The sequence below is a fragment of the Osmerus mordax genome, chromosome 28 (assembly GCF_038355195.1).
Source record: "Osmerus mordax isolate fOsmMor3 chromosome 28, fOsmMor3.pri, whole genome shotgun sequence".
NCBI classification, from domain to species: domain Eukaryota; kingdom Metazoa; phylum Chordata; class Actinopteri; order Osmeriformes; family Osmeridae; genus Osmerus; species Osmerus mordax.
Genome location: NC_090077.1, coordinates 4718258 through 4745247, shown reverse-complemented (window position 1 = coordinate 4745247; position 26990 = coordinate 4718258). Strand labels below are relative to the sequence as shown.

General features: G+C 53.9%; 1 protein-coding gene across 1 annotated transcript; it reads left to right on the top strand.

Annotated features, from left to right (window-relative positions):
* Nucleotides 1-3313: 3313 nt before the first annotated feature.
* On the top strand, nucleotides 3314-26972 carry rasa1a (RAS p21 protein activator (GTPase activating protein) 1a). The gene is given in 26 exon segments (XM_067231154.1): nucleotides 3314-4515; nucleotides 15879-15969; nucleotides 15971-16032; nucleotides 18281-18416; nucleotides 18867-18937; nucleotides 19727-19844; nucleotides 20030-20061; nucleotides 20323-20375; nucleotides 20863-21013; nucleotides 21194-21272; nucleotides 21404-21527; nucleotides 21651-21807; nucleotides 21904-21991; nucleotides 22268-22348; nucleotides 22427-22584; nucleotides 22748-22824; nucleotides 22919-23091; nucleotides 23542-23701; nucleotides 23949-24091; nucleotides 24489-24604; nucleotides 24729-24815; nucleotides 24925-24992; nucleotides 25106-25194; nucleotides 25356-25433; nucleotides 25558-25692; nucleotides 25952-26972. Coding segments are annotated over 26 exon segments (3141 nt in total). The 5' UTR covers nucleotides 3314-3985; the 3' UTR covers nucleotides 26036-26972.
* The last annotated feature ends 18 nt before the right edge of the window (nucleotides 26973-26990 follow it).

The following is a 26990-nucleotide window of genomic DNA, read 5'->3' as shown; positions in this document are numbered from 1 at the left end:
TTGCACAGACACGTACAGTATATACATAAATACACATATCTCTCAATCTCATTGGCTTATCGTCTCACATGTGGGCACTTGCAGATCATGTTGTTCCACAGTGTTGTGGACAGACAGACCTGTTTACCAGCCGAGAGGAGCAATACCTGCATGTTTTAGATGAGAGGGAGACTCAGGAAGCACACAGGAAAGATCTTTATCAACATTTACGTGAGCGGAGTTGGTGGTGCCAAGTGGAAATACCCACATTCAGTTTTTCAGGAACTTGTTTTCATTTATACTGTAGACACATGGGCCTTTGCATGACCTGCACACATCAATAATGATAGCCTACTCATGGAATGGAATGCTGAATTAAATTATTGAGTGCTCATCTCGAACCTATACCATACAGAAACAAAGTGTGAATAACATTTTGAGTGTTCTTGTCATGCCCGTTAGCATGCTCCCGTTTCAATGAGAGTAGTCAGAGAAATTCATTTGTTTCAGTTTGTAGATGGAAGGTTACTTAATGATTTATAGCGGTGAACCTGAAAAAGTGCGTTCCATTTATTTTGAAGCAAAAGGTTAAGATTCAACATGGTGTGATTTCATCGTTCCCCGGATGTCAACGTTGGACAGCCAAGCACAAAGTCCCAAACAACCTCTGCCCATGCCACTCCTGATGTGTCACCCTGTTTGTAAATGTTTTATGCTAATGCAATCAATTATTAAAAATTCTTATGCATCCATCCCCAATTACTTCAGGGAATTAAGAGCCCCTCTGGTGAGTACAGAGGTCCAAGGACTTGTGTAAATGTGTGGTTCGAGGATTTCACCTCAGAAGATCCCACTTAGGCACTTAAAGAACCCATTTTGAGCTCAGATGGACATGCACCAAAGTCTGTTGAGGGAGAGGAATCGAGAGAATGACAACGAGAGAGTAAAGTGGAGAGTCTAAACTTTGCTCTGACATCCTCCCTGCACTGTGATGATCCAACCACGTTAATGAAAGTAAATACGCGAGCTCAAAGCTCCAACCTTAGTCAGAGGGATGACTCAGTTGCCATGGGAAGAACAAGGTCGCATTACAGTCCAAGTCGTTGGTTACAACCACAATGCGGAACACAGGACCGGGGGCCAAATCAGGCAAAGGGGTGCAGTAAGCAATTGTATGAAATCACTGTAGATGAAATCATCGTCAAGTATCCATGATGTCCACATCAATGGTTCGCCGCTCAAAACCTCATCTTCGAAAAAACGAGTTCATAATCTTCTCAGGTGTGTAAATAGGTTGATCAAATGCATTTCTGCTGAAGAAGGCACTATGATAATGTACCAATGAATATGAATGTGAACGCATCCATATCCAGTCAGGCTGTTCCAGTTCTCAAAGATGAGAACATGTATGTTTTCTGACATCCCTGTTACCGTGAAAACGGGCAGGGATTTTGCCCTCTCCTTCACACGCCCTTCCACTCTCAAGTTGGCTGTCAGGCACACACACACACACATCCACCCACACACTTCCATGTCCGTTCTCGCATCCCTCCTGGCCCTTGCTCTCTTCCATCCATCAGAGAGAGCGAGCAGGCTGTTCTCCACCTCTCGGCAGGTGTTGGTCCTCTGCCGGTCCAGCGTTTGGGCCAAGGAGAAGCGATTAGCCATATCCTGGCTGAAATCTCATTACCTTGAGCCGGGAGGCTCCACCACAGGATGTGGCCCCACACACAAGCAGAGAAGCTGGGAATGATCTCACGCTCCTAGATTACGCCACCAAACAGAGCCAAAATACCCCAGAGCTGGCTGACTCCTAGGACTGCCAGATTTCTCCACCCGATAACGTTAGCCCTCGTGTTAGCCCTCGCGTTGGCCGACAAGCACATGAAGAGTGACAGCTGAGGGAAGCTCAACCGCTCTTGCCTGTACCAAGGATCCAGTTACAGTGTCATGTGGAACATTCTAGATGTTGTGTGTGCGTGTCTCTGTGTGTTTGGCTCCGGCATCGGATTTGTCAAATCAATGAGACGTCTGGTTTACGGTTCACCGGCCTTCCGTGTCAAGGAAGGTGGACCGCACCGATGTTTTACCCATAAACGCAGATGGTGTTTTCTTTAAGTGACCCGTGGGAGAGAGAGGGCGACGTCCCTCTGAGGGGCCCGGCGTGGCTCTCCATGCCGTCCCAGCCACCTCCGTCACAGCCGCCGTCCGGATTGGCCCCCGTGTAACGGGAGCACTCAGAGGAGTCGCGGGAGTGGAGGTAAGACGGGCCAAAAAGGGGCCAAAGAAGACGTCAGTCGCATGAGATCAGAGAGTGCAGGGAAGCGGGGGAGGAAGAGGAGGGGGGGGGGGGGGGGGGCAGCAGTGTCCAGTGCCTGGAAACCGACAGTAACCGCAAATGTCAGCCTCCATTTTTTTGACACACCCCTCCCTCTTTCCTCTTTCTCTCGCTCATTTCATCTCTTCTCTCAGGCTACTGAGGTGAGGCCGTCATCAAGAGCACTGTCGCAGTAAAAAAAAAAAAAGTGTTGCGAATACTGGATTAAATGTGGCCTGTATAGATACAGGCCTATGTAGTTGGATTTGTGTCTATCTGCATGTACCTTTCAAGTGTCCCACCTTCCCACTGTAAATGCCTGAGTACTGACTGATGTGTACACAGTCTGACGTGTACTGTAGCTAATGTGTATTGATGGTCATTCGTGAGATGACTGGAGAGGGAGAGGGCAGTGTTATCAGATCAAACCCATGGGTTGAGCAGATGCAGACACACAGGCAGCTCTCTGGTTACTATGACTGCATTGCAGTACTGTGTTATTGGTCACTTCAGGAAACATCCAAAGGCAAGTCATGGGCAAAAGTAGTATCGGGAAGCATAGGTTGTGGGAAGGGAAACCTGGATGTGGCAATATATACTGTATACACTTTTTTGATACGCTTAAACTATGATATTCTACAACCTTTAGTCTTCCATTCTTATAGACTTACCTGATGGGCAATGCATAAAAGAGTTAGAAAGTGTATTGCTTTCAATTATTACATTATGAGATGAATGAAATGGCTACATCTTTCATGTTCACATTCCTTTTAATGAATATACCTGTACAAAACTATAACACAATACGTGTTAAACATGTGCAAGTCCCAAACAGTGTGCCATTAACAACTGTGCCATTAAATCGATATTGCAATGTAATACTTTGAAATATAGCTTTTCTTTTTTAAATGACCGATAGCAGATATCATGGATTAGGTTTGGTTCTCTCTGTGTTCACTTGGCTAGGCCTGCGCGTGTGCGAGCACGCGTCCCACAGAGGAGTGGGAGAGGGAGGGAGAGATCAGCAGAGCCAAGCAAGCCACCAGACCCCGGAGCCGAAAAAGAAAAGAGAACTTACGCAAGACAGAAATACAGCAATCGTATCCCTTTATAGGAGATATCGGCTAACTAAGTCCAACTGAGGTTCGGCTGATGAAGGCGAGCGGCGTGTGCAGAGGCAAACCCAGGGGTTTAGGAACTCGGTGGAAACAAAACAACAAGAGCGGAAAATACGGGATTTGAGAGTGACAATAAAACAACACTCCCCGACAAGTGGACTGGTGCCGAGGGAGCAGGCAGAGCAAAGAAAATAGGAAAGTAATACATCATCTGCCTCTCCCTTCTGCTATTTGACTAGCCAAACGTTGTCAGTCAATTCTGACGGTAACTTCTAACTCAGGAAACAATGAAGACCTAGAAAGGCAGCGAGAAAGAACTCATCAAGTGTCCGAAGAAGCTAGCTAGCAAGCTAGCTCCGCTAGCGAGCAAGCCTAGGCATTTGCAGCGAGAAGCTAGCCAGAGGTAGCTTCCGCTAGCCAACAAGCTAACGTCAGCTTGAGAAACGTGTTGTTTTCCAAACAAACTTTTGGTGTTGTTCCCGTAACTCAAAACAGTGAGGGAGTGTTACAGCACTAGAGGGGAAGGGCAGGTTCCCTTCTTGACTTCCCCCCCTCTTCTCGTTCATCTAAAATGATGGCTGCGGAGGTCAGTAGCGATGAGACGGGTTCGGTCTCTGCAGGGACAGGGGTGGCAGGCAGCGGAGGCCCCGAAACAGCCCTTTTCCCGTTTTATCCCAAACCGAGCAGAGTGCGACTCCCTGAATTGGGACAGGGAACAGGATCAAACCTCCTCCACCCGTCGAACACCTCTCCAGACGCTCTCATCGACATGAGCATGGTTTATTCCGTATCTGGAGGAGATCCTACCGGACCAGGATTATCCGTTACAGGGAGTGGCGGACAAGCAATTATTCTAGGAACAAGCTCAGGGACCGGTGGTTCAATATGCTACTCCCCAACCTCCGAGGGACACGGCAGCCGGATGTCACCCACCTCGGCTGGCCCAGACGGGCCTACAGCCTTCCCCCCACTGCCACCACCACCTCCACCACCCCCAGGCTATGGTGGGCTCGGCACTGTGGATGAAAGCGACTTGCAGGATGGACCGGAAAACGAGGAAGAAGAGGTTGTGTTCCCCCTCTCTGCACCGCCCACGAACCAGTAAGGACATAAGTTACTATTACTAGGAGTTCTGAATTGCTTTATTCTATTGTGTATCGTGAAATCCACACCTACCATTCATCTGAGTGATGTCTTTACTTGGACCCATTTCCTTCCTGACATGTCCTTCATCAAGTTCTATTCAACTTGTTGACTACAAGTATCTGGCCAGATATTGTGGGGTAATTCTGGCTAAAGTTGCCTAGTACAGCAGGTTAATGCCCTACAAGATCCCCCAACAGTGAGTTTCAAACGCCACACACAGGTTACCCTGTAATCTGCATATACATTCTGACTTTCACTTTACATTACTGTGGTATCACGCAGTAAAGTTTGTTTGGCAGGCCCACTCATTTACGACTCCAGATTAGACTTTAAAGCAGTGCTGCATCGTCCATCGGAATGAGATATTTGGGGTTCTTTCACAATGTTTTAACTCATTTATACCTGTTCTTTAGCTGGTCTGTGGCATTTTGATCAACGTGCAGGCCTTGGCCTAGTGTGTGTGTGCGTGCGTGTGTGTGCACACTGCTAAGAGAGAGCATGGAACTCGTTTGTCACAGTCTCATTAGAGAAGTGCTGAGCTCTATCATTTGGGGCCCCACGCTGTGAGATATGGAAGTGACTGGGGCTGGAGTGTGGATTCAGCTCTTATTTTAGCAGCTCCATATCTCCCTGTCAGACTGCAGAGGAAGGGGGAAGGCCCGGGCGCCTCCCTCGCCCTCACAAGTGATGAGCCGCTCCCCAGGATGAGGAGCCCGGCGGAGAACCGTCCGACAGGCCCCGCTCCGCAAGCACCCCTGGCCTGACAAACAGGCTGAACGCTCAAGCCTTTCCAGTCAGTGACTTTCCCCCAGGTTTCCTTCATGTCTGCCTTTCATTCCCCCACCCCCTAGGAAGGGTGCTTATCACCACGGTTACCATGTCTGGTTTGCGCCATTAGCGTCGTCTCACACCGCAGTGAGAGCCCAGCGTCTCTCGGCCCGCTCGCTCAAAGTGGTGGAAGTTTTCACAACTCTCCCGGCTGATGCAACTCGATTGCTTCCTCCGGGTGTGTTGTCATGGGGCTTTAAAGCTGCGTGCGGTTTGTGGTCAGCCGACACAATCTCACGACAAATTTGCGACAAATTCGCACAAATCGCCTCACGACAAGTCATTTGTTTTCAGGTGACCTCGTTTCCAATCAAAGGTAGGCTAGCCTGTGTTTTTTTTTTTGCCGCACATATGTTGTCATCGTCATTGCCGGCTTATGCGCGTGAGCGTGCGAAGAAATAACATTGCTCCCGTTCGCTCAGGTCTGCTCGCCTAGCAGAACCAGCCTGCATTGTGCCAACCTCTACGGAGTCTTCATCCGTGTCCTCGCCCACATTGCAGCCTCGTTACTAGCCAGGCTCTTCACAAGTTCTAAGTTGCCGCCCACAGGCCTATCTGGCACTTCCAGAGCCGGACTTCCTGGCTTCCCTTCACAGGCAGTGTAATGGACACCCCTGGAGGACAGTGTTAACTTGCGAGGACCCCGCCCCTGCAGTGGAACGCTGACCCAGTTAGGGCCCAGGGTCTCCTCCTAGATCTCCTCTGACAGACAGGCCTTGCTGACAGGAGCCCGGTCTGGGAGCCTCTCTGAAGCAGTGTTGCTGGCCCGGTAGATAATGCGTAATCTGATTTCACTGGGAGACAGACAGGCAGGCAAGCGCTCGATGCCTCCCAGGGCTGTGTGCTTGAGTCAGCCCAGTGAGTGAACCTCCCCCCCCCCCCCCCCAGGGCCAGAATCAACCCAGTGGGTGCTAACATATGATTTGTGGACTGATATGGAAGTTTTCTCCTAGTCTGTCGTAGCCCACTTATTTTTTGAATAACTACATTTGTGGCTTTGTTGTGTGTATTTTGGCAGGCTAAGAGGGCACCACTGATGTTTTATTGGTTTATTTTGTCTACGAAAGTGCTAAAATTCTCTGTAGTCGGTTTGAGGCGGATACAGGCTTAAGAGGTTTATCAGATGGATTTGTAGCTGCCCCAGTATTCCCCCTGTGGGTTGGTTAGTAAGAGCCCCGAGGTCACGCTCTCAAGTCCCGGACATGTCGAGTATTCCTCGCCGTCGTGTTGGCGTGCGCCCACAAGCAGGGTGGGAAGAGCCAGGTGTCGGAGATGGAAAACATTTCCAGAGCTGGAGAAAGGGATTCCTCTGCGCTCTCGCCCAGGGAGTGTGACTGTCGAGGCTAAACTTAGCCACCGTCGTAGCACGCCCTGAGAGAAGAGAGCGAGAGGGAGAAGAGGTCGGTTAAACTCATTTACACGTCCTCCTCCTGTACAACAGAGCCTCATTCATAAACAGCGGTTGCAGGGCCGGGGATAAGCATTTCACGACTAACGGCCGCTTAGCGGAGAGCAGGGGGGGTGGGGGGTCGTCAGGTAGGCTAATGCCGCCCCCGCCCTCCCTCTGCCTCTTAGAAAACACCATCCCTTCGCCGCAGCTAAAACAAACGGCGCAGTGGGAAACGAGCCGCCGATTTTCGAGTTTCCACGGAGATTAGAGAGGATTTTGGAGCCGTCAACGATTTCCCCCGCGAAGCAGAAGAAAGGAGGGAGAGGGAAAGGAAAAAAGGAATAGGGGGATAGAGTTGGATTTGAAGATTAGCCCTCCGCTGTTGGGCATGACGGCGTGGCTGGCTGAAGCGTTAATTGAGCACCCACGCTTCCTAATGGCCTTTTCGGAGGGGCAGGCGGTGCCCGTCAAATCTGAAACGCCACAAGGAGACGCGGGCGACCGAACTAGCCTTTCACCAACCGTCTCACACTGTCACAATGCACTTTTTAAAGGCAGGATTGTCCACCCAAAAAAACCCCCAGGTGATCCCAACAATTAGAATTAGGGGCTTGGAGAGCTGTAGCCTAAGCGTGTGATTTCCTGGACCTAAGTACGATGATGAAATGGCAGCGGTGCACAGCCTTAACAACTAACGAGCCAGATTGGCGACTGCCACTCAAACAGGATTACCCCTGCGCCCTGCAGGTCTGGGACGGCTTTTCCCCGGCCGAGGTGGAGTTTCGGGGGCCCGCGCTCTCTCGTGTCCCACGTCCCCCAAATTCAAACGGTGACATTTAGGCCTACTCACGCCGGCGTCCTGCCCAGCCGTCTAGTAACGTTCATGTGAGGACACGCGCGCCTCTAATCTTTTGGCGTCGCGTTGATAAGGCCCGGCTTGGGGTTTCCATGCATTTTCTGCACGTTATGCAACGTCCTGCCATGCCCCTCCAATACCCACACTGCCCGGCCGCCTCTCTCCTGCATCCTGTTTTCAAGACTTCTGACTTGGGCTCATTGTGGCCTTTGCAGGATCCTCAGAATACTCCACAATGGCTTTGACAACAGGGAGTTGAAGGAATCCTGACAGTAAATAGAGGATCGGTGCCCCGAGGCTACATATTTGCGTCATCGTAGGTCGACGCAAGTGCGCCCTTGCCGCCACGAAGCCAAAAAAGGAGGCGCGTTACCTCGCAGGCGTCGGGGGGATATTTCACGCCGCGCGTCGCAGAATGCCGTTGGGCTGCGTTGCAAGCTGGAGACTGTTGCAGGGTTTGGATGCAGATGTAGAGATCCTCGCCATCCAAGAAACGGAGAAGGCCTGAGGGGTTAGCTTTCCTCATTAGCCCTCAATCAATTCCATCTGATAAGAAATGATTGGAGTCATTTGGAGGAGACTAGTCACAATTCCATGTCTCGTTAAATGGGTCAAAGTCTCATGGAAACCTTCAAAGAATTTGAGAGTGTAGAGTTAAAAGGACTTTGGGACAAACATTGCTTATGTTTTTCGTCGTTTTAATCATGTTTCGCCATGATAATAGTAAAAAGTATGTTACCCCACTAGACTTTGGATTTCGGGGGCCTAGTTGACAAGATCTCAAAATAGGATTACTGATCCAGGATCAGGTCCAGACCTGACCACATGAGTTCATTCCAAAAAGGCACCACTGAATCTAGATTCGATTCTAAAGCACTGGCCCTTGACGTAAAAACACACTGCTCTGGACTGGGGGCCTATTACACGCTACTCTGAGAGCCCCACAGTTACTAGAGGGCTATAGTGGGGGCCCAATTCAGTTGATGGTATTGCCTATACACGGAATCTTCCAGAAGCGGTGTTTCTCTGCTTCGGCCCAGTGCCTGTGTGTTCCCTATTATTGTCACTCCCCGACCCCGATGGGGGTAGGGCAAGCTCTGACACTGTCATGTGTGAAGAATAACAGTTATTTCACAGCTGCTCCTGCTAGCCCTCACTACACACACACACACACAAATACCTTTTTTTTTCCGCTGTGGAAAGTTTGCTGGAAAAAGAAAGAAAGATGTGGCTTAATGGGTTAGGAATGTCACATTAGCATAATGGTCGGTTGGTGCATCAAAGCCATGCCGTGTTTTCATTAGAGGCTGTGGTGTTTGTTCATTTACCAAAAGAATGCTGGGGGGGGGGGGGTTTAACCGGTAAATGAATCTCAGGGTGTAAGGGCTTCACAGCATGGTGTGTTTCTGTCCGTGTACAGAGCTACAGGTGTCAGTGCGTGTCTGTGTGTGTGTGAGAGGTCAGTTGTGTTTTTACATATTGTGAGTTTGTTTCCAAGATGCCACTCCCTTCTCAGCCTGCTCCTAAAACCAGTGTGCTGCGCACTCGTGATGCATGGCTTCATTTTAGACTCAGAGAGACAGACGAGAGTGAGGGACAGAGAGAGAGGAAGAGAGAGAGAGAGGGGGGGGGGGACATATCCTTCCCCGAGTTCCCTCCTGGATAACGCAGATTGACTCCGTCTTCTCATCCAGAAAGAAGGAAGCTCTCGTCCCTCGGAGCACGCGGACGAGGGAACGCGACCGCCGAATCCTCTGACGAGAATCCCGAACTCGCTCGGCAGCGACATATGGGAGTCGGGGCCCCGCGCCCCGCCAGCCGGCCCTCCCCCCCCCCCCACGGACGCTGCTCGCTGACCCCAGACGGCGGGGATGAGCGCATCTGGGCGGCACGCTCAGCGCGCTACGCCACGCCGCGCGCCTTCAGCCTCGCGCCCGCTCCGCTTGCCTCTCCAGAGCGCTCCGAGCCCAGGCTCTTCAGCTCCGCGTTTGTCCCAGCAGCAGCAGCGGCAACAGGGAGGACGCACCTTGTGAGAGAGCAGCGCAGGGGGGGGGGGGGAAGAGACAGACCGGGGAGGAGATGCAGCGCAGGGCCGACTCAGCGTAAGTGAAGAGGGGGGGGGGGTACGTCTTCCTCTCTCCGTCTGAGGATGGAGGGAGAGGGACGGAGAGGGCGAGCGGCTCTTTGCCCCGTTTCTCTTTCGAGTTTCCGATGCTCGTATCGCTTCGTAGCGATTCATCTCAGGGGCTGCGTGTTTTTTTTGTCTGGCTTCTGTAGAGTGAGGTAAAGTGTTGTTTTTTTAAAGGCTCATTTGTTTGTTTGTTGGTGTAGTTGTTTGTTTGTTGGTGTAGTTGTTTGTTTGTTGGTGTAGTTGTATCTGATGATCTGGTGAGGGTAGCCGGAATAGATATCTGTGAAGCGTTTGCAAAGTTTACGAAGCCTTTGTGGAACAAGCATTATTTCTGCAATGCCTCAAGATAACTTTAAAACATTTCAAGAAGGCTCCGCGTTAAATCTGTTTGTAATTTCTGTTTGTGTTTTGAATCAGGAAATTGTGGTGCGATATTGAAAATGTTGCAGTTTTTTGGGGGATTATGAAAGTTGTGCACAGAGGTATTTATTTAACATTCAGTAGCCCAGGTTGAGTCTGTTCACCTGTTTTCATGGCCAGACAGAGATGGACTGGTCCTCTCGGCGTAGAGAGAGACAGCGAGAGAGACGGGCTCTGTGTCTCCTGGATGGCAGCTGGCAGCCCACCTTGGCGCAGGGCTGCCATCCAGCTGTGGGGTGGGGATGGGGAGGTGTGGGGTGGGGTGGGGGAGGTGTGGGGTGGGGTGGGGGAGGTGTGGGTGGGGGGTGGGGGAGGTGTGGGGTGGGGGAGGTGTGGGGGAGGTTGTCCCCAGCATGGCAGCCTTCATAAGGAGCGGAGAGAGAGAGAACAAGGGAGGAGGAGGGGGTCCCTTTCAATCAAGTCTCCCTAAACAGAATCTGCTCTCTCTCAATCCCTGAGATATTCCCTCGGAAAACTGGGTCAATTGCCCTCTCTCTCTCTGTCTCTCTCTCGGTGTCTGTCTGTCTCTCACTCTCTCTCTGTCTCTCACTCACTCTGTCTGCCTGACTCTCTCTCACTCACTGTCTTTCTCTCTCTCACTCTCTCTCTTTCTCTGTCCTTCCCTCTCGACCCCCGCTCCCCCCCCCCCCCTCTCTTCCATCCATCCATCCGTCCAGGGCGAGACCACAAACCACAAAGGTCCTGTCCTGGGTGTCCTGCAGGCTTCAGTCTGCTCACTGGAGCTCACACTCAGGGCAGAACACAAGAGAATTGTAGTTACTGTCTGGATGTGGCATGGAACATCTAATGTTTCTTGGATTATAATTCAGGGTAAACAAAATGCCAGTCAAACTCCCAAAAGCTGTTCTGTACATCCTTCCGTGTTACCATCGGTGTCTAATTCCAACAAAAACAACCATTGTTGGATCTCCTTAATATGACGTGGGATATTTTGGGGCTCGTTGAACAGTCCTTTATCGGCAGAATTTGACAGGTAGATATTTATACCGAAGACGAGGCCGATTTGTCTCCTAAACACGGAAAGCGAAATGAGGTGAAACGGCGCTCGGTTGTGCATCCAGATCAAAACAGCCGTCTGCGAAAGCCGTTTGGACGGTGAGCGTGTGAACAGCGGCACCCTGGGAAAGGCCTGAACACCCACAGGATCATGCTTTCAGCCGCCAGTTACTGCCCCGAGCACCGAGGAATGAGATCTGAGTATAACCACAGTCGGGGACCTATTTGTATATTAGCCCGAAGGATTTGGATGTGGAGATGTTTTTTGCTGATTATCGCGCAGGTGTGTTTGGTGTGACGCCCTGACACACGGTTCTAGAGGTGTTGATGCTGCACCCCCGACTGAAGAGGAAGTATCCCTGCTTCCGTCAAATCCGGTAGCTCGTATGACAACCAGTCTCTGTTTGTCTCAGGTTCACCTCCTCCCCCCCCCCCCTCCGCCCAACACCCTCCATCCTAGAGACAACCCTCACTTCCTCCTCCCCTCAGCCTCGACAGAACGCGAGCCGCTGTTTCGTGTCTGCGCGGCGGTCGGCTTTGAAGTGCACCCCCCACGCGTTTTTGCCCCGGCGGAAGCGCTCTCGACGCGTCGCCGAGCGAAAAGGGCTCGGTCGGGTTTCCTTCCTCTGTGGCGGGCACGCTGTTCAGGGGGGAACGCCAGCCCTCAGACTGTGTGTGTGTGCAGGGGGGGGGATGCTACAAAGGGCTGCCCTCACACACACACACGCACCCTCAACAACACTGCTACAGGCTGTTAGAACGGATAAGATCAGGGGCCTCAAAGCACGTTCGATGCGCACGTCTTTATATAGAATGTTACGCCTCAACATTGGTGTCGTCGAGCCTGAACCTTTCTTCCTTACCTTCACTTTGTTACTCTGCTGTAAGAAACTTCCGGTCCTTGACTACCCGCTGCGTTTACCGTGTTCGCCACACTGCGCAGCGAGCGTGAGACGAGGCCCCCGCCAGGCGCTCCTGTGCAGCCTGCTGGGGAGGTGGAGGAGCAGCGTGCCGGCCCCGTCAAGCACCGACACGACCAGGCATTCCTCAGCAGGAGAAGAGAACAGCAACAGAGTCTCCCGTCTCCACCCACCCCTCCCTCTCACCCCCCACCCCCACCCAGACCTCCTCAAGACACCTGCGAGGCTCCTCCACCACGTCCTTTAGGGCCGCTGTGCGCCCTGTCACGTCGAGCACGGGGTTGACCCGCAGCCGGGGGGGGGGAGGGGGGAGGGGGGGGGGGAGGATGTGTTCGCGCAGCCGCTAATCTCTTTTTAGAAGTCCCTCAGCTTGTTGAGGTACCTCAGGCGGGTTACTGGTAAGCAGGGCGGTAAAACGTTTTCCGAACACTTAAAATTCTACGTGGGGGGGGTGGGGGGGGGGAGGGGAGAGGAGAGTAGAGTATTAGTTTTTTTTTTGGGAAAAGGAATGTTGATCGTCACTGCAGTTGAACGCACGCGAGCGCGCAATTTCAAACGAGGGCAAACATCTCGCCTTAGTTTCGAGATGCGTGCGATGCAGGCCTGTAGCCCAACAGATAACGGCGCAGGATGCCCAGCATTTAAACCCAGTTCCTGGACATCTGTCTGGGCCCGGCCCGGCCCAGCCTCGTTCCCAGCTGGCCAGCCCAGCGCACAGAGACAGCCGTAGGGAGGTCCCCCCCCCCCCCCTCTAGGAAGCAGCCTTTCTGCTGGCTTAGCGTTTCTACTCATCTTCCAAACTTTTCCCCGTAATTCTTCACGGCTCTGGAGGAGAGAGTCTGTCTCTCGTTTACAGTGTGTGTGGGTGGGTGGGGGGGGGGGGGGGGTGGGGTGGCCTGGAGCTCTTGGACGTGACCTCCTTCCCCTCACTGTCAGGCTTAATGAGGGAGTCTAATACTCGGAACTGCTGTAGGGGAGGCCTGAGATGACCCCACGGGCTGGAAACACGCCGTCACTGTCAGCCAGAGGTGGGGGGGGGGGGGGGGTTTGTAGCAAACAACACGTTGTTTTCCGCGGAGCTCGTTTGACATTTTCCCATGGCCGTGAAGTGCTGCGCATTGTGCTGCGCGCCGTACACGGAGCGGATATGGAATCGACGGTGTGTTGGGGAGATGCGGAATCCTTGACAGGTGGAGAGAAGAGTTCCCCCCCAACGGTCTCGTCGCTCTCGTTTCACACTCTCTCTCTCTCTCTCTCTCTCTCTCTCTCTCCCCCTCTCACTTCATGTTTGTTAACACATCTCTCTCTCACTCTCTCTTTGTCTCTCTCTGTCTGTCTCTCTGTCTGTGTCTCTCTCTCTGTCTGTCTCCCTCCTCCTCTGACGGCCTCCAGTCTGCCGTGGGACCTGCCTCCCTAATGAACCTAAATCCCAGGGCCGGGAATCAGCAGAGTGAGCGACACCAGAACCCCACCGCAGCTGACTGACAGACAGACGGGAGGGAGGGAGCTGCACAAACAGGATGAGGGGTGCGGGTGGTGAGGGTGCAGGGGTGATGGATTCAGGTTCGCCTGGTGGGGATGTGAGAGTCTGTATGCTGCCTGGAGTCAGTGCCGGTATTGGCAGGTGGAGCAGGGCGCGCACACACACAGGCAGGCAGGTCAACTGTAAAATATCAGTAATTGTGTATGCCATGATCGAGATGAATTTCAATTTGGAAAAATCGATATCACCGTTGATATTCCATAGTGATGCATCAGCAATGTTTGGCCTTGATTTTTTTTTTCTTTCTTCTTCACGTTAACCAGGCCCCCTCGGTATCCCTCCCTCCCTCCCGCTCCTTCCAGCTCTCTCCGTCTCGATTCTCCCCCTGAAGCCTGTCCACCTCGTCCAAGTCACACCCCCCCCCTCGCCCTCTCTCCTCCTCCACATTCTCTCCATCGCACGCATCCTTCAGCCAGTCCCCGAGCCCCTTCACAGCCTCTCACCAGGCCCTCCCGCCTCCCCCTCCCTCCCGCCTCTCCCTCCCTCCCGCCTCTCCCTCCCTCCCGCCTCTCCCTCCCTCCCGCCTCCTCCCGCCTCTCCCTCCCTCCCGCCTCTCCCTCCCTCCCGCCTCTCCCTCCCTCCCGCCTCTCCCTCCCTCCCCGCCTCTCCCTCCCTCCCGCCTCCCCCTCCTCCCGCCTCTCCCTCCCTCCCGCCTCTCCCTCCCTCCCGCCTCCCCCTCCCTCCCGCCTCTCCCTCCCTCCCGCCTCCCCCTCCCTCCCGCCTCTCCCTCCCTCCCGCCTCTCCCTCCCTCCCGCCTCCCCCTCCCTCCCGCCTCCTCCCGCCTCCCCTCCCTCCCGCCTCTCCTCTGCCGCCTCTCCTCCCACCTGCCTCCAGAGCACTCTACAGACTCCATCGCTCTTGTGCTCTTTTTTTTATTCATTTTTTCTTCGTTTTTTCTTCTCACAAGTGCAGACCCTGCTCTGCTAAGGCAGATGGGAGCCCTCAGAGCCGTCCTGTGAGAACAGCTTCTGCAGCTCCTCATTCATCTTGCCGGGGGGGGGGGTGGGGGGGGGGGTGGTGTGTCCCCCGCCCTCCCCCAGCCTAAATCTGGAAGAGTGTGTTAATTCCTCCTCCTGCTATACCCCTCCCTTCACCATCACCCCCATCCGGCAGACCCGGGCGGTTGTTACCTGCTGAAATTTTAACCAGTGTTGTCGGAGGGGCTTGTGTTTAATTCAGGCCGCGGCAAGATTTTAATGGCGAGCCTGGAGGCTCTAAAAGGCTTTTAGCTTCTTTCTTTTTTTACGCTCGGAAGCTCCGCTTTCCGGCTGTTTTAGAGGGAGTGGCCCGCTCTCTTTAGGGTAGGGCTCCTCTCTCACTGCCTCCCTCGCTCCCTCTCAAATCGTAGAAAGTGCCATTTCCTCTGCCGACTCAATATTTTAGAGGACCCCCGGTAATGCTGTGCTTTTCACACACCTGAAATACTTTCGAAATGACCCAATTCGATCCATAAAGATGCGTTATCGGGAATATGTCAATGTTTGCCCTTTTTACCCCGCGGTCATTTGAGAAGACACGGACACCGGTCACATGGCAGGTTTATCTGTGGGGCTGAAATCCCCAACACGTCAAAGGCCCATGCACAGAGGGTTGAGCATGGGCCTGAGTGTTGGGGAGAATGAGTGTCAGACTGACCACTGAATGACCAGGGGTTGCAATCGTAGTTGATAGTTTACCCGGGTGCAAATGTCAATCCGTGGACGGTGTTCTGGAAGGGGCCAATGCAAAGACCAAACGGGATTCTCGAAAAGGTGTTAATGTTTGTCTGTGAACGGAACAATCCGGTGGTTTAATGATAGACGGGATTAAAAGTGGTGGGTGAGTGTCTGGGGTGGAGGAGGGAACGCTTTTCTGAATGACCGAGCAAGGGGCACGGATCCATGAATTCTGCCAGCGAGCGATTTGAATTATCCATGAAGTTCTGGCGGCGCGGAGCGAATGTGACACTTCCACGGGTGTCAGGGTGATTGTTTTGGGAGTGCGTGGGGGTCCACTGGGTTTTGGCGTGTTCCAGAGTGTGTCAGCCAAACTCACTCTCTCTCTCTGTCTCTCTCTCTCTCTTGTGGAGAACCTGAAACGCAGTGTCAAGATTTGTATTAAACAGAACTGTCTTTCTCTCCGTCTCTCTCCTACCCCCTCTCTTCCCCTCTCCCTTTCTCTCTCTTGCTCTGTCTGTCTGTCTCTCCACCTCCCTCCCTCCCTCCCTCTGTCAGGTGGTACCATGGGAAGCTGGACCGCACCATAGCGGAGGAGCGTCTGCGGCAGGCGGGGTCCCCGGGCAGCTACCTCATCAGGGAGAGCGACCCGTCGGCCCGGCTCCTTCGTCCTGTCCTTCCTCAGCATGACCAGCGTGGTCAACCACTTCAGGTCAGGACGCACGCACACACACGCTCACAACGCTCGCATACACACCTTCACACGCTCACATACACACCTACACACGCTCACACGCTCGCATACACACCTACACACACTCACACGCTCACATACACACCTACACACGCTCACACACTCACATACACACCTACACGCACTCGCATGCTCATACGCTCACATATACACACACACACACACACACACACACCACACACATGCTCATACGCTCATATATATACACACACACTCAAATACACACCTACACACACTCACACGCTCACATACACACCTACACACGCTCACACACTCACATACACACCTACACACACACACATGCTCATACGCTCATATATATACACACACACTCAAATACACCCCTACACGCACTCGCATGCTCATACACTCAGATATACACACACACACACACACACACACACACACACACACAGACACACACACACAGACATGCTCATAGACGCTCACATACATACACACAGACACATGCGCGCACACACACACACACGGGCTTATCAGCGAAGACACCGATCCAGATCTCAACGCTGGAGAACCCTGTCTGCTTTAGAAGCAGCGGGGCCCTGCATGACGGCCTGAATGCGCACACACACCAGCCACACGCCACTGTCGCCACACGCCAGCACGCAGAACGCATAGCGAAACTTTGAGTTCACCCAGATGTTAAAGAGGACGTGGATGGTGCAGCGGGGGGGGGGGAGTGTGTGTGGCAGCGAGGGGGAAGGTGCTCTCTGACAGTGAGCCGTGTGTTGGGCGGATCTGGGACCTGAACCGAAAGAGAGAAAGACGGTGACAACAATGCCCGTGTCATGTTTACCCAGACAGACGGGACATTAGAGCCCCCCCTGCTGCTGCCCCCCCCCCCCCCGCTGCTCCCCGCCCCCTCACGTTGGCATTCAACATCCCACCAGACACTCATGTTCATGTTCGCTCCCATTAGCCCCACAACAGAGCTCGCCCACGCATGACACCTGGACACAAGCTCAGCTTTCCTCCTGTTCCTCCTGTCCTCTCTCTCTCCTTCTCTCTCTCTCATTCTCCCTCTGGTGTCTCTCTCACTCTCTCAACTCTCTCTCTCTCCGTCGTTCTCTTTCTCTCTCTCTCTCTCCTTCTCTTTCTCTGTCTCTCTCTCATCTTTCTCTCTCTCTCTCTTCCTTCTCTCTCATTCTCTCTCCTTCTCTCTCCTCTCTCTCTCTCTCTCTCTCTCTCTCTCTCTCTCTCTCTCTCTCTCTCTCTCTCTCTCACATACTCTCTCTCTCTCCTTCTTTCTCTTCTTCTCTCTCTCGCTCTCTCTCTCTCATCTTTCTCTCTCTCTCTCCTTCTCTCTCCTTCTCTCTCTCTCTCTCTCTCTCTCTCTCTCTCTCTCTCTCTCTCTCTCTCTCTCTCTCTCTCTCCTTCTTTTCTCTCTCCTTCTTTCTCTTTCCTTCTCTCTCTCTCTCTCTCTCTCTGTTAAAATATCTCATCCAGCCACCCGCCTCATCCAGACCTGTTCGTTAGGCCCAGCCAATGGTGAGAAGGTGACATCATCTCCCCTCCCCCCCTTCCCCTGGCCGGAGTAGAAAGGTGATCTCATGGAGGGCTGGGAGGTAGAGACCTTGTGTGGAAGGTCATAGGAGCAGCCAGGTCACTCCTCACGTTCGGATGAAGGAGAGAGACGTCCTTGAGCAACATCAATTACGCCGGAATCACAGTTCCACTCAACAGATGAGCAGGGATTTAGGATGATGGACTCCCTCATCGCTGGCTGGCTGGTTTACTGGCTGGCCTGCCTGCCTCACTGACTAAACTAACCCTGGTGCCAGCCAATCACGTCACCCTCATCATTTACTGGAACAATTTCAAGGAGCTCATCTGCAGCACTGACGAGACTATTATCTGATGAGTCATGGGCGTTTAGTGCACGTCTGCCTATTGTTTCATGGATCTCAAGGCAATACACACCATTTTATTGCCCGGCTGGCCTTTTTTGCCTCTCGAGTGCTCTCGGCGCGTGCAGTGTTGTGGTAGCCTAGCGCAAGGCTTTGACCGCGATTGCGTTGCCTCCTCGCCGTTTAACCTTATCTCGAGAGGACATGTTTTTTTTTTCCAAACACACTTCATTGTCACCGTGTAATTACCCGTGAAGGATCCTGACTGTTTTTTCACCTCTTTTTTTTTGTCTTCTCTCTCTCTCTCTCTCTCTCTCCCCCCCCCCCCCCCCCAACAGGATCATCGCCATGTGCGGGGACTACTACATCGGCGGGCGCCGGTTCTCCTCTCTCTCGGACCTGATTGGTTATTACAGCTACGTGTCGTGCCTGCTGAAGGGGGAGAAGCTGCTGTCCCCGGTGGCGCCGCCTGAGGTGAGCGCTAGACTCCCCACAGCCCCACCGGGGCCCAGACTCCCCACAGCCCCACCGGGGCCCAGACTCCCCACAGCCCCACCGGGGCCCAGACTCCCCACAGCCCCACCGGGGCCCAGACTCCCCACAGCCCCACCGGGGCCCAGACTCCCCACAGCCCCACCGGGGCCCAGACTCCCCACAGCCCCACCGGGGCAAAGGCTCGCACAGCGGCCGAATACCTTCTCTTTTACCCCGTAGGCCGCGGTTTTCTAATGAGAAACACCCTCCACACCCTTAATGTGTGGAGGAGCGTGAGGCCGGAAACATCTTCAGATGAATGTTATGTTGAGGAGAGGGGGGGCGGGGGGGGGGGGGGGGAGATGCCAATTACTGTGAGACTTTGGTGAGGGCCTGTGGGGGTATTGAGTGTGCTGTTAAATCTCTTGGTGTGTGTGTGTGTGTTCTCAGCCCGTAGAGGACAGGAGGAGAGTGCGAGCCATCCTTCCATACACCAAAGTACCAGAAACCGATGAGATCAGGTGAGACCTAATATCTTGGCTCACATCGCCGTGTGTGTGTGTTTAATCCGACATCTTCTCTCTTGACAGCGCTCATCCAGCCAGTTAGTTTCAGTGCAGAGTCCTGGCCCTACCTTGCCTCACGCACGAGTGAGCAGGATCAGTATACTGCATACCTGTGGGGGGAAAAAAAGGAAATTCCCTTCTCCCGGAACACCAGGGAGCGCATCGCTCGACTCGCCCCCCTGTTCCCTTCCAGAAACATCCGTGTCAACGGCAGCCGGCCTGGCTGGATCTCGGACACGGCAGGCTTACATCCTTCCTCCCAGATGGGAGACACGTCTGTCTGAGGCCGAGTCTTCCCTCTGAAGCGTGACCCGTGCCGTCACTTAGAGCGCAGGCTTTGTCTTGGTCCCATCCAAACGGCTGTTCAGCACAGCTCTGAAGAGCCCCCCTCTGGTGGAGCTTGGGTACTGCGGGAGCCGCCAGGCCGATTTTCCCCCCAGAACGGTCGAGTCGGAAGCTTATGCACAGTTGACACGCGATCTGGAAAGATCTGAACGGCCCGTGAAGTTTGTCGACTGACGCCCCTTGCTGTTTGTCTCGTGTGAACACAAATTCAAACGGCCTATGCTTGTGTGGGTTTACCCCCCGAGGTCGTTCTTTTGAATAGCACATCGGAAATTCTTCACCGTCCGTGTCTGTTCTGTGTATCTGGCATTGGTTTATCTATACTCCTCCTCGTCATTTCTTACGCGTGTGTACGTCGTTGACTCTGACCCCCCCCCCCCCCCCCCCTCCCTCCTGCAGCTTCCTGAAAGGGGACATGTTTATCGTTCACAATGAGCTGGATGACGGCTGGATGTGGGTGGCCAACGTGCGCACGGAGGAGCAGGGCCTCATCGTGGATGACCTGGTGGAGGAGGTGGTGAGTCCCTCTGCCCCCGCCCCCGCCCGGCCTCAAGTCACCCTGGTGTCAGGCTCCGGTCCCCGGTCACCAGGTTCACTTTTGGCCTGTGGGGGTTTAGAGATGTGCAGATATTTGTTTAGCTGATAGCATCCGTATTTGTATAGTTCATTTATTTGTAATCTTTTTTTGTTGTTTGTCTCCAGGGGCGGGAGGAGGACCCACACGAGGGGAAAATGTGAGTTCCGAGCATGCTCAGCTTGCTCACTAATGTGGGGGGGGGGGTCTAAATGTCTGGGGATTTAAATCATCTAGCTCTCTTCAGTAAGACAGCCTCATGAACGGTAAAAAGGTTTGTTCATATTTTGTTTCTCCTTTTCATTTCTCTTTCTTGTTCTCTCTCCCTCTCTCTCTCTTTCCCTCTCTCTCTTTCCCTCTCTCTCTTTCCCTCTCTCTCCCTCTCTCTCCCGCTGTCTCTCGACCTGGTTCTGCTTCACAGCTGGTACCACGGGAAGATCAGCAAGCAGGAGGCCTACAACCTGCTCATGACAGGTACCGCTCCTGTCAACCTCACAACACCCACCTGTCCAGTCCTCCATGTTACCGCTGGCACGGATTTCAAACCTGTCTCTCACTCTGCCTCTCTCTCTCTGCCTCTGTCTCTCTGTCTCTCTCTCTCTCTGCCTCTGTCTCTCTGTCTCTCTCTCTCTGTCTCTCTCTCTCTCTGCCTCTCTCACTCTGCCTCTCTCTCTCTGCCTCTGTCTCTCTGTCTCTCTCTCTCTCTGCCTCTCTCACTCTGCCTCTGTCTCTCTCTCTCTCTCTCTCTCTCTCTCTCTCTCTCTCTCTCTCTGCCTCTCTCACTCTGCCTCTCTCTCTCTGCCTCTGTCTCTCTGTCTCTCTCTCTCTCTGCCTCTCTCACTCTGCCTCTCTCTCTCTGCCTCTGTCTCTCTGTCTCTCTCTCTCTCTGCCTCTCTCACTCTGCCTCTGTCTCTCTCTCTCTCTCTCTCTCTCTCTCTGTCTCTCACTCTCTGTCCCCCAGTTGGTCAGGTGTGCGGTTTCCTGGTGCGTCCGTCTGACAACACGCCCGGAGACTACTCCCTCTTCTTCCGCACCAACGAGAACATCCAAAGATTTAAGATATGCCCCACCCCCAACAACCAGTACATGATGGGGGGGAGGTACTATAACCGGTAGGTGCTTCTCGCAGCCCATGGCGACACACCTTCCGCCCTGTTGAAATATTGATCTAGGTACGTTTACAAGTGTTGTTGCTCATGACCAGACATGCGGACCGTTGTTTACTCGATAGGACACTCCGATAGGATCGGAGGTTGTGATTCAAAGCGTTTTCTTTCCCCCGTTCCCGGCAGCGTGGACGACATCATAGACCATTACAAGAAGGAACAGATCGTGGAGGGATACAACCTGAAGGATGCTGTCTCCGTGCAGGTACGCCCAGGGTCCTAGCACCCGCTTGGTCCGGGCGTGCTGGACGGGGATTGGGAACAGGTGGTGGAACCGTGGTGCAACGAGCGCGCGTGTCCTGATGTCGTAATCGTTTTGTTTTGCCGGTTTTCCAGCACCAGGAACAAGTCCTCTCCGACCTCGTGGACGGGAAGGAGATTTATAACACTATCAGACGCAAAACGAAAGACGCTTTCTACAAAAACATCGTCAAGAAAGGCTACCTCCTATTCAACAAAGGTCAGTCCCCCCTATGTCTTTTTACTTACTTTTTACTGTCTTTTGACCTCCCTATCAATGACTCTCTCCCTCACCTTCTCTCTTCCTCACGCTCAACCTCCCCCCCCCGCCTTGCAACCCCAGGCAAAGGCAAGCGATGGAAGAACCTGTACTTCATCCTGGAGGGCAACGACGCCCAGCTCATCTACTTTGAGAGTGAGAAGCGAGCCACCAAGCCCAAGGGGCTGATCGACCTGAGCGTGTGCTCCGTCTACGGCGTGCACGACAGCATGTTTGGCAGGTGAGACGCCCCTCGACCTGCCATAGACGGGCGCCGCCCGCACCGGGCCGGGGTGGTGGGCCATGTGAACGACGGTTCTCTCCTTGTGTCTCGCAGGCCAAACTGTTTCCAGATTGTGGTGCAGCACTTTAGCGAGGAGCAATACATCTTCTACTTTGCAGGGGAGACTCCCGAACAGGCTCAGGTTTGTGTTGACCTTTCTCTCTCTCTCTCTCTCTCTCTCTCTCTCTCTCTCTCTCTCTCTCTCTCTCTCTCTCTAACTCTCTCTCTCTCTATGTCAACCTCAGGCAACTTCTTTTTTTCTCTGTCTCTCTCTCTCTCCCACACAAACCCACAGACACACACACACTCTCTGTCTCCCCTCATTTCCTGTAAGGTTCATATTGATCAGAGCCGCCCAGTCTCACCATGCTCTCTGTCTCTCTCTCTGTCTCTCTCTGTCTCTTTCTCTCTCTGACAGGACTGGATGAAGTGCCTGCAGACGTTCTGCAGTAACCTTCGCAAACCAACCCAGCCCACGCCCAACAAGAGACTCAGACAGGTACGCACGCACACACACACACGCACGCACACACACACCTGCTCAGTGAGTCATCCCTGGTGTGTGTGTGTGTGTCAGGTGAGCAGTCTGGTTCTGTACGTGGAGGAGGCCCACAAGCTGCCCGTCAAGCACTTTGCCAGCCCCTACTGCAACATCCACCTCAACAACGTCCAGGTGGCCAAGACCCACCCCCGCGACGGCCAGAACCCCGTCTTCACCGAGGAGTTCATCTTCGAGTGAGTCCGCCCCCCCCCCCCCCGGGTCTGGGAAGCAGGGTTCAAGCTGCAGGAACAGGAAGCCTGTGTGTGGGCTTTTTTTTTTTTCTTCTCTCAACTTTGTCTTTGTCTCTCTCTCTCTGTCTCTCTCTGTGTGTCTGTGTCTCTCTCTCTCCTCTGGCAGTGACCTGTCCAGTGAAATCAACAGGTTCGAGATCAGCCTGTGCAACAAGACGAAGAAGAGCAAGGAGTGTGACATCCGTGAGTCCTCCAGTCGTCTCTCTCCCATGTCGGCCCAGCTCTCCCAGCGACCCGTGTCCAACTCACGACTATCTTTTCTCTCTCCCCCCTCCAGTGTTCATGCGCTGCCAGCTGAGCCGTCTCCAGAAGGGTCAGATGATCGACGAGTGGTTCCCCCTGAGCTCCTACGTCCCCCTGAAGGGCATCGAGCCGGGGAGCCTGCGGGTGCGCGCCCGCCACTCCATGGAGAAGATCATGCCCGAGGAGGAGTACAGCGAGTTCAAAGAGGTGCCACGCCCAGCCTCACCCACGCCCAGCCTCACCCACGCCCAGCCTCACCCACGCCCAGCCTCACCCACGCCCAGCCTCACCCACGCCCAGCCTCACCCACGCCCAGCCTCACCCACGCCCAGCCTCACCCACGCCCAGCCTCACCCACGCCCAGCCTCACCCACGCCCAGCCTCACCCACGCCCAGCCTCACCCACGCCCAGCCTCACCCACGCCCATCCTCACCCACGCCCAGCCTCACCCACGCCCAGCCTCACCCACGCCCAGCCTCACCCACGCCCAGCCTCACCCACGCCGGGGCACAGAGGACCGGGGGGGTTGGCCTTTCTAGAATTAACCGTGTTTTCTTCTTTGTTCTGTGTGTGTGTGTGTGGATTCTTGTGTTTGCTCTGTGTGTGTTTGCTGTGTGTGTACGTGTGTTTGCTGTGTGTGTGTGTGTGTGCCCCAGCTGGTCCTGCTGAAGGAGTTCCATGTGATCTACGCTCTGGCCCACGTATGCGGGCAGGACCGCACCCTGCTGGCCAGCATCCTGCTGCGCATCTTCAGGCACGAGAAGTACGAGGCGCCCCTGCTGAGGACCCTCAACGACCGGGAGATCAACATGGAGGGTGGGTCGCACGCGCACGCTCCAGCGCACGCGCTCACATTCACGAGCAGTACACGCGCGCTCGCGCTCCTCTCGGCGCGTGATGCTCCGAAGAATCCATCTACTGACTGTGTACACGTGTACAACACACACCTCCGGGCCAAATCCCTCCCCTCCAAGTCTCGGAATGACGTACACACACACACCAAGCGAGCGACATGGTCGTGTGAGAGGTACGGTAGTGTGTGACTGTCCTCCTCCCCTTCCAGACGAGGCCACCACTTTGTTCCGGGCCACCACGCTGGCCAGCACCCTGATGGAGCAGTACATGAAGGCCACCGCCACGCCCTTTGTCCACCACGCCCTCAAGGACTCCATCCTGAAGATCATGGAGAGCAAGCAGTCCTGCGAGGTACGGGGGACATCGACACACACGCGCACCATGTCAGATGGCATATCTTTACGTTTTTCGAGTTTCTTTTAATGTTTTCAAAAACAACTTCCGTGTTTTGGGCACTTTCGCGATAGTACTTTCTGTTGCTTCTTATAGGATAGCACATTGTGTTAGAAGGCTTTGTGTAACTTGTCAGAGCTGTAGAAGGCCAGTGTCTGGACAGAGCAGGAAGGTGTCAGAGCAGGAAGGTGTCCGAGCAGGAAGGTGTCCGAGCAGGAAGGTGTCCGAGCAGGAAGGTGTCCGAGCAGGAAGGTGTCCGAGCAGGAAGGTGTCCGAGCAGGAAGATGTCTAGTGTAACCTCCTCCCCCTCTCTCTCTCTCTGTCTCTCTGTCTCTCTCTCTCCTCCCCGGTGCAGTTGAACCCCTCCAAGCTGGAGAAGAACGAGGATGTGAACCTGAACCTGGCCCACCTTCTCAACATCCTGTCTGAGCTGGTGGAGAAGATCTTCATGGCTGCCGAGATCCTGCCACCGTGAGCGCGCACACACACACACACACACACTCTCTTTCTCCCGCACACACAAGTTCTAACATTGCAACATATGTAGGACCCTAAACCCGCTCCCCCCCCCCCCCCCCCCCTCGCTTGTGTCCAGGACTCTGAGGTTCATCTACGGCTGCCTGCAGAAGTCGGTGCAGCAGAAGTGGCCGGCCAACACCACCATGAGGACCCGCGTGGTCAGGTAAGGACCGCCCCGTCACCCGACCACACCGCCGCCGCTTTCAAACCAGGCCGTGCCTGTTCCCCGACTTAACCTTTTGACCACGTACGACCCCTCCCCCTCCCCCCAGTGGCTTCGTGTTCCTGCGCCTCATCTGCCCCGCCATCCTCAACCCCAGGATGTTCAACATCATCGCCGGTGAGTCTCCTGCCCTCCTCCCCCCCCCCCCCCCATCGCCGCGGCGATCGCATGCCACCGTCTTGTTAACGAGCCGAGATGACGAGCCTGTGGTGCTGTTCCCCTGTTCCCAGACCCGCCGTCCTCCACCGCGGCCCGCACCCTCACCCTGGTGGCCAAGTCTGTCCAGAACCTCGCCAACCTGGTGGAGTTTGGTGCCAAGGTACAGCCGCCGGGACTGCTCACGCTCCAACCGTATTATTCACTATAGAACATCACACTCTTCGTTTCTCCGACCTCCTCATGCGCGGGGCTCTTGACCTGCTTTTGGAGCGGAGGGCTGTAGCGGGCGAGAGGGTGACGGATGTTTGTCTCTGTGTCCAGGAGCCCTACATGGAGGGAGTCAACCCCTTCATCAAGAACAACAAGCACAGGATGATCATGTTTCTGGATGAGTTAGGGGTAAGGTGGTCCGTCGCCAAGCGCACGCCGAGCTGCCTCGTCCGTGCCACACCCACGCTATTTGTCGATCGGGAGAAACGTGTGTGTGTGAGATTCACCCCGCTGCTCCTCCTCCTCCTTCCAGAACGTTCCGGACCTCCCGGAAGTCACCGAGCACTTTAGGACGGACCTGTCCCGGGACCTGGCGGCGCTGCACGAGGTGTGCGCCACGCACTCGGACGAGCTCCGCACCCTGAGCAACGAGCGGGGGGCCCAGCAGGTCAGTCTCCCCCCCCCGTCAACCAGCCCCACCACCAGAGCCCTCTCCCCCTCAGAACCGTCCAAGGGACCTTTAGTGCTTCCCATTCCGTTTGCCGGGACTATTTCCACCTCCGCATGCGCTCAGAACGAGCGGTTGTTTTCATGTTAAACCGTGACGGAGGCTTGTGTTTTCTCCTCGGGATAATATTCCTGTGTTGTCGTCCGGGTGTTCCTTCCTGTTTCTGACCTCCTCGGTGTGTCTCTCTCTCTCTCCGCAGCACGTGTTGAAAAAGCTGTTGGCCATCACTGAGCTCCTGCAGCAGAAACAGACTCACTATGCCATGTCCAACAGCAACAGGTAGTAGCACACTCCTCCTCCCTCCCTCCATCCCTCCTCCGTCTCCCCGGGAGACACACGGCGGGACCCGGCATGCTCCACCCTCATCACCATGGCAACCCCCCACCACCACCACCGCCGCCGCCAACCAACCACCCACCCTCCCTGCCCATCCCCCTCCCTCCCATCCCCTCCTCCCCCGTCGCCGCCAGAACTATGCAACAGCAGCAGCAGGATCAACCGACCAAGGCAGTACCTAAAGAGGAGACCAGAGACTGCCCGTACACACAAGTCCCTTTATTCTTTAGCTTTTCGATTTCTCCTCTTCCCGTACGCACCGTGTTCATGATTCTAACGACTCGGGGGGCCATATATCATTCCCTTCCTCATAAGGGTCCAGGAATCTCTAAAGAAAATAAAGAATAAGTACAACGCTTTACGTACCCAAGATGTGTGTTCTGACAGCACAGGTTGCCAAAGTGTCCCCCCCCCCTTCCCCCCCTTAAGTATGATGTCAGCTCACTGACATGAAGCTAGTCCTCTCCGTTTTCTTATAACTGGATTATGAGCAATAATGCTTTTTATACTGTAATTTGTGACTGATTTATTTTATGGTCGTGACAATATCCACCAAGTGCTGAAACTAGTATTTCCTTTCTGTTCTTTTTTTTCTCCTTTTCTTTGTATTTTAGATTGGAAAAATTCTTGCATAAAGTATGGTTATTTTATATCAAAAATAAATTCTCTTGCTGGAATCATGAGTATATAATTGAGACAAACAGAATTTTTCCAATTTATCACCCATTTTGATTGTTTGTTTGGTTCAGTCTTCCTTCTCAATGCCAGACAAGAGACATAATCACAGAAACCAAGTTAATGAGTGTTTACAGCAGTGGATCTATGAATAGTACAGAAATGTATCAGACATGCATGCACTTATTAAAACGTTCTTTTGTAAAGTAGATGGAGTCATTTATTTT